The sequence below is a fragment of the Pristis pectinata genome, chromosome 26, assembly GCF_009764475.1.
Source record: "Pristis pectinata isolate sPriPec2 chromosome 26, sPriPec2.1.pri, whole genome shotgun sequence".
In the NCBI taxonomy this organism is placed as follows: Eukaryota; Metazoa; Chordata; class Chondrichthyes; order Rhinopristiformes; family Pristidae; genus Pristis; species Pristis pectinata.
Genome location: NC_067430.1, coordinates 29448711 through 29456376, shown reverse-complemented (window position 1 = coordinate 29456376; position 7666 = coordinate 29448711). Strand labels below are relative to the sequence as shown.

At 43.1% G+C, this 7666-nt stretch overlaps 1 protein-coding gene across 1 annotated transcript; it reads left to right on the top strand.

Annotated features, from left to right (window-relative positions):
- Positions 1-1757: 1757 nt before the first annotated feature.
- On the top strand, positions 1758-7182 carry LOC127583354 (RING finger protein 223). Its single transcript, XM_052039246.1, has 2 exons — positions 1758-1828; positions 4970-7182. The coding sequence occupies exon 2, from the start codon at positions 4977-4979 to the stop codon at positions 5661-5663; it is 687 nt and encodes a 228-aa protein (XP_051895206.1). The 5' UTR covers positions 1758-1828; positions 4970-4976; the 3' UTR covers positions 5664-7182.
- The last annotated feature ends 484 nt before the right edge of the window (positions 7183-7666 follow it).

The window sequence follows — 7666 nt, the reverse complement described above, 5'->3', positions numbered from 1 at the left end:
TACCTGGATTCAAACAGAAAATGCTACAAATACTTAGCAGCATAGAACACAGAACAGTACAGCACAGGAAAAGGCCCTTTGGCCAATGACATCTGTGCTGAACATGATGCTGAATTAAACTAAATTCTTCTGCCTGCACATGATCCATACTGTATATCTCCATTCCCTGCATATTCACGTGTCTGTCTAAAAGCCTTTTGAACACCATTATAGTATCTTCCTCCGGCACCCATCACCCTCTGTGTAAAAAAACTTGCCCCACACATCTCCTTTAAACTTTCCCCCTCTCACCTTAGATACATGTCCTCTAGTACTTGATATTTCTACCCTGGGCAAAAAGACTGTCTACGCCTCTGGTAATTTTTATAAACTTCTGTCAGGTCTCCCCTCAGCCTCTAACACTCTGGCAGCTGTGGAAAAACAGAATTCACCTTTCTGACCAAGGGTCTGTGACCTGGGACATTGACTCTGTTTCTCTCTCCACAGATGCTGCCTGACCTGCTGAGTGTTTCCAGCATTTCCTGTTTTTATTTCAGATTGAAGGCAGAATACAAGGTTAATGGCAGGACTCTTAGCAGTGTGGAGGAACAGAGGGATCTTGGGGTCCACGTCCATAGATCCCTCAAGGTTGCCACACAGGTCAATAGGGTTGTTAAGAAGGCATATGGAGTGTTGGCCTTCATTAGTCGGGCTTTTGAGTTCAAGAGCCGCAAGGTAATGTGGCAGCTCTATAGAACTCTGGTTAGACCACACTGGGAGTATTGTGTTCAGTTCTGGTCACCTCATTACAGGAAGGGATGTGGAAGCTTTAGAGGGTGCGGAGGAGATTTAAGAGGATTGGAGAGCATGTCTTATGAGGATAGGTTGAGTGAGCTGGGGCTTTTCTCTTTGGAGAGAAGGAAGATAAGAGGTGACTTGATCGAGGTGTACAAGATGATAAGAGGCATAGATTGAGGGGACAGTCAGAGACTTTCCCAGGGTGAAAATGGCTAACACAATGGGACATAATTTTAAAGTGATTAGGGGATTAAGGTATGGGGGGGGATGTCAGAGTACGTTTTTACACAGAGAGTGGTGGGTGCGTGGAATGTACTGCCGGCAGATGTTGTGGGGGCAGATACATTAGGGACATTTAAAAACTCTCAGATAGCCACATGAATGATAGAGAAACGAAGGGCTATGTGGGAGGGAAGGGTTAGTGAGATCTTAGAGCAGGATAAAATGTCAGCACAACATCTTGGGCCGAAGGGCCTGTACTGTGCTGTAGTGTTCTATGTTATTTGCAGCATCTGTAGTGTTTTGCCCACATTTACCCTGCGGTGTTGAGGACAGGAACATTTGCAATTGTTGCCTGATCACTGTACACAGCTCAGTTAGTGGTCAACAGTTCTGGTCTGATATCCCAGGGTAAGTCTGTGCATGGAGTTTAACCAGTCCAAACACAAAGGCACAAACTTTTTACCCCTTCTGTCTCCCGAATAGGTAACGAATGGACGTAATGGGGGGGGGGGGGAAGAGATTTGCCTCCCCACCTCCTCGGCTGCCGTTTGCTCCCCTCTGTCACTGCCATTGCTGGTAAATGTCCCCACCAGAGGGAATTGACTCTTCGCAAGTGTTCCCAGCGCTTGTGTGACCTCGGGCGACCAGATACCGGTCACTATAGCGGTCTCAACCTGCTCAGATCGGATCCAAGTCGGAACAAGGAAGTGGAGCGCGGCTGGTTTACTCTATAAAAGCGTGGAGGCAGTGGACGGTTCACAACATGTTCTGTGCCCCAGTCACCGGGAGTTTCAGCGCGTTTCCTGCTCGCTTTCAGCATCAGGGAAAGGTATTGCAAGAAGCTTTTAACTTCAATTCTTTTACTGCTGTGTTAGTGTGTGCTTCGTTTCCTAGTTATTAACAATGAATGATCTGAATGTAAGATTGCAAAGTATTAAAATGTAAGGTTACAATTGAATGTCGGATACAATTAGTACGTTTAAGAGGCATTTAGCGAGGTATTTGAATAAACAAAGCTACGCACCTGATGCAGGGAAATGGCTGTGTAGATGGGCAAGGGGGTCGGCATGGATGTGGTGGGCTGAAGGGCCGTTTCTGGGCTGGACGACTCTATGACTATTATTCGGTGTGCATTAATGGTATGCAATTGGGAAGTGGTGATTTGGTTAATTAAAATTAATGCGTAGAAGGCCATTCGAACCATCATGATTCTGCTGGCTCTTTGATTGAATTGTCCACTTAATTCCACGCCCCCGCCCCCCACACTCCATTTCCTGAAACTTTGTAAAAAAAAACTGCAGTTTTAAATATTTGTCAAATGTTTTCTGAATGGAACTGATTAGAAAGTTTGAGGCTGGCTCCAATGAGACAGTGGATGTGGATTCGGGGCAGCAATCTGATGGACCATTCCTGTGCCAGTGGACAATTAGACATTTTCCAGAACTGACTGTGAAGTGTTACAGCTTGTGAAAAAAAAACTTTAAAAGTTTGAATCTTCTTTCCTGCGACAACAAGTGCCGATCAACTGTTGAGCTCTGTCAGCACCAGTTAACCTTTAATTCATTCACACAAGTTAGTTCTGTTACTGTATTTACTTTTGAAACTGTGGAATTGCAATATTTGATTTTAATTGTTTTAATCCAATTATTCTGAACCCACTAAATCCTTTGAAAATGAAGGGGGGGGGGGAAGTCTCTGAGCTGAAACATTGCCTCTGTGTCTCTCTCACAGACACTGCCCGACCTGCTGAGTGTTTCCAGCACTTTCTGTTTCTTATTCTGAATCAAAAAGTGTGGCGTTCAGCTCCTCAAAGCCCGTGACAAACCTCACTTCATCAAAGGACCCCAGGCCCAGAATAGGGGGTCAGAGTTCTGAAATTTGGGTGGAATGTTAGATTAAACTGGGTTGAGGTAGAAAAAAAAGTGAGTTCTGGTTGAAAGGTTGCTTTCTAAGCAGCATGAAGACGTGGAGACGCTAAAGACAACCCCTTTTCCTTAATGAAGTGTATTCGAGCCCTGGAGTTATACCGCACGGAAAAAAGGTTCTTCAGCCAATACTTGTTCACGCCAGCCAAGATGCATATTCAAGCTAATCCCATTTCCCAGCACTTGGCCCATATCCCTCTAAACTCTTGCCATCCATATATTTCTTAAATGTATCTAATGTACCTGCTCAACCACTTCTTCTGGCAGCTGGTTCCACATATCGACCACCCGGTGTGTGTAAAAAAAATAAAGTTGCCCCTCAGGTTAAACCTTTCACCTCTAACCTTAAAACTATGTCCTCTAGTTTTCGATTCCCCAACACTGGAAAAAAGAAGTTAAGTTATCCAGTCATTTGAATCAGGCAAGTGCAATGTAGTGGAGCAAAACTGGATTTTAAGACTTTAAAATATTCAAACGAACAAGCACCATTCTGACTTAATTTTCATTTTATGCTCTTAAAAAGTGATGAAACACTTAATTTCATTCAATTTTAATTTTATTTGAATGCGTATCTCTGGGATTGTCTGAAATCGTGTTAGGAGAGAATGATTTAGAAATCTGCTGTTTCTCTACGTTACACAGCTAATTCTACATTCCATCCTGAAGATGAAGCTTGCATTTGCCGAACAGCCTCTCCACTGTTGCAATTCAAAGTTCATCAGGGTCTCCATCAAATTATGGCCACCTATTGCCAAACTTCCTTATTGGCTGAGGTTTTATTTCAGAAAATCCATTTTTTTTGTGTGTTAAATTTCCCATTCATAGGTTATGTGGCACCTTATTTAATGATTGGTTGGGATCCAACAATGACAGGTGCAGCAGATTTTCGAAGATACCTGGATGTGTCATTGTGAAATCAAAACAGGAAATTCAGGAAATACTCAGCAGGTCTGCGGAGCAAGGAATTGAGTTAACCCTTTGGATCAATAAGCTTTTATTTAAGAACGCAATCCTTCATAATCGGAAAGGTTAACCCCACAGGTCCTGACTGGTGACTATCTTCAGCGTTTTCTGCTCTATTTCAGATTCCCAATATCAAAATTTTGCTGGTGTGTTACTGTTAACTATTGTTGAGATGATGTTCAATGCAGGAGAGTCACCAGGCAGTACTCATTTTTAGTGCTTTAATGAACTTTCTAAAACTGCAGCAAATTTTACTTTGCCGCATTAAACTGGTTTATGACATCTGTAACTGGTCTAGTTTAGAACAGTCAACTTCCTTGTGGTCAGAATCTGACCAGTGTAAAATTGGTAAATTAATTGGTAAATTGGTTTATTATTGTCACATGTACCGAGGTCCAGTGAAAAACTTTGTTTTGCATGGCAGCCATACAGAGCATTTCATCACATCAGTGCATTGAGGTAGTACAAGGGAAGACAATAACAGTGTAGAATGAAGTGTTACGGTTACAGAGAAAGTGCAGTGCAGGCAGACAATAAGGTGCAAGGGCTATAACGGGATAGTTTGTGAGGTCAAGAATCCATCTTATCGTACTAGGAACCATTCAATTGTCTTATAACAGCAGGATAGAAGCTGTCCTTGAGCCTGGTGGTACGTGCTTTCAGGCTTTTGTATCTTCTGCCCAATGGGAGGGGGGAGAAGAGAGAATGGGTGGGGTCTTTGATGATGTTGGCTGCTTTACTGAGGCAGCGGGAAGTGTAGACAGAGTCCGTGGAGGGGAGGCTGGTTTCCGTGATGCGCTGGGCTGTGTCCACAACTCGCTGCAGCTTCTTGCGGTCCCGGGCAGAGCAGTTGCCGTACCAAGCTGTGATGCACCTGGATAGGGTAGGGTTAGGGCTAGGCTGCTATTGAACTTGGAGCCGTCTCGGGCAAAGCAGTTGCCATAACGTGCTCCAAGTTCAATACCAGCACTTGGCTACAACTAAAAGAGACCTGGGTCGTGTATAATGTTATAACTATTTTGCTGAAGTGGAGGGTGTTCTGCCGCACCTACTCAACATTGCAATTCTCCCCCTCTCCTCAGGTTCAAAATGTCTGTCACCAACCACGTGTGGCACACTCAAGCCGTCTCTTCCGAGGAACCTCCTGCTGGGAAATCTGTGGACGGCTCAGACAGGAACTCCATGGAAGGACTGGAGTGCGCCATCTGCTTCAGCTCCTATGACAACATCTTCAAGACTCCCAAGCTGCTTGAATGTCAGCACACGTTTTGCTTGGAATGTCTGTCCAGGTTAATGGCCACAATGCCAGCTGAACAGGCCAGCGATATCGTCTGCCCCCTCTGCAGGCATCAGACGGCGCTGCCTGACAACGGGACCCCTGCCCTCCAAACGAGCCAGGACCTGCTCGCCAAACTCCCTCCACAGCTGCAGCTTGAAGAGCCTGTGTGGGTAGAGGGCAGGAAACTGTGCCATAAGAAAAGCTCTGCCGAGTCCGGAAGTACTGACTTCTGCATCTGCATTGATATCGGTGAAGACAAACAGGAGAATTCACCTCCTGCAACAGACAGTAACAATGAAGGACGAAATTGTTTTTCCTTTCTTGGAGACTGGAAGAGACTGGTCCTGTTTATTGTGGTGTTGCTTATGTTTGTTGGCATTGTGTTATGGCCAGTTCAGTGCATGATTGTCACAAGAAATCTGAGCTGTGCCCCTAACCAACCAGCTACAACACTCGACCCAGCCACCACGCTTGTTCCATTCAGTACACCTTTTTGACACAACCTGGGCAAGTCAACTGGAAAGAAGAAGTCTACGCTTGTACATTTTCCCCCAGCTTGAAAGACTCCCAGATGGGGACTGCAGCTGTTCTTGTACGTATTCTCAGACTAATCACAGCAAGACCAAATCGAGACTGAAGTGGGATTTTGTTTTAAAGTTTCCTGTCAAGGGAGTCAAGTGACTTTACTGTTGACTGACTTTGTGATTTGCATGTACAGAGATCCAGCCAGAAGAATTTGCATTATCGCAGTCAAGTACTTGAGGGCTTGATCCATCAGCTGGTTTGATGTTCTATCTGTTGCCACAAGTTGACTGGGATCAATTTGCTTGTATCTGCACTAACCTATGTGTTTTTTTTAAAGACTTATTTGAGAATATATTCAGTCCAGAGAACACTGAAAATCTTTAAGTTATAGTTAATTAACATTCCCTTGGACAGGGATATGTAAGCACTTTCAATGTACAGTATGTGGTTATTTGCAAAATGTGCAAATCTTTATATTTACAGAAAAAAGCTGCAGTTGATAGGGCAAGGTGGTTCAGAAACATTACAGAATTGCATGATGTAACCTTAGTATACAATGCCACAATGTGCAAAATCAGTAGCGTTAAGTAGCATTTAAGGAAAACTCCATTTGTGTGAGGAGAGTGGGGGAAGGAATATGATTTACTCTTTGTCACATATCACCCTAATATCTCACTGGGAATTGGTGAAACCACTTCTTTTGTAAAGTGCTGTCACACACGTTTGTCTGCTGTACTTGTGTCCAGCAATAACCAGGCTCAATAGTCATGGTTTTACACTGTGACAATGTAGTCTGTCAATTCCCAATCCCCCAAAATATAACCAGGAATCCCCTGGAGGCTTCAGACTTGCCCAATACCCAAGATTAAGTTTGGCATCCTCAGTTTTGTTCTTAATCTATCAGCTGACTGGCCTTTGCGTTCCCAGCAAAATGTTTATCTGAACATTGAATCAGTCCTCTTGTGTATTGAGGCTTTGGACAATCTGGTTGCTTATTTTGGCTTGCTTAAATGTGAAGTGCTGGCTTTTATCTAAACTGCACTAACTGCTCCACTTAATACTGGGTTGAGATAACTCCTTTACAAAGCTGCTATGCACCTTTACACATAAAACAGTTCCCGGCAGATTCAGGTGAGACTCCAAATGTTGTAACATTCCAAAGCCTGCCAATACATTTTAAACACTGTCCTTTGGACTGTTAATGCTAAATTATGTTTCTGGGATGTTTGACTAAATGATAACAGCGTCTAGTCAATGAAAAACAGACCTGGTGTTAACTTTCCAGTTGTGCAATGATATACTTTAAGGCTTGCTTCAAGGAGAAGCACCAAACCAACTGTCTTTTGTTTGACAAATTAATTTTTTCAGGTGTGAACTCTTGAATTAAGATGCAATGAAAAATCAGTACCCAACCTATCAGTTGAGCTGTCTTCCTGATTGTTCAACTAGTTTCACATTATGGGCAAAACTTTATTTTTCAGATGTAGTCCATGCTCGAGGAATATGTACATATAAATGATTTATAATAAACTTTTTTTTAAAATAGCTTGGCTGTTACATTGTGATATCTTTATCAGTTATAAGGAATCTTACTGATTCACACCATCTGTGAGACTTACAAAACTCATGGGATGTACGAGATTGGAAAGTGAAAGAAATCATCTTGACAATGGGTATGCTATGCATAAATTTTCATGTCAGTGCCAACTCTTTGAACAAGGTCTCCAATTTTTTTTAAAAAATCTCCATAACTCTTTATTTTCTCTGTCTGGCATTTATTCATGGAACATCGAACAGCACAGGAACAGGCCCTTCGGTCCACAATGTCTGTGCTGAACACGATGCCGAATTAAATTAAATCTTTTCTGCCTGCACATGATCCATATTCCTCCATCCCCTGCAGGTTCAGCATCAGAATCATTATCATTGACTTAGATGATGTGAAATTTGTTGTTTTGTGGCAGCAGTACAGTGC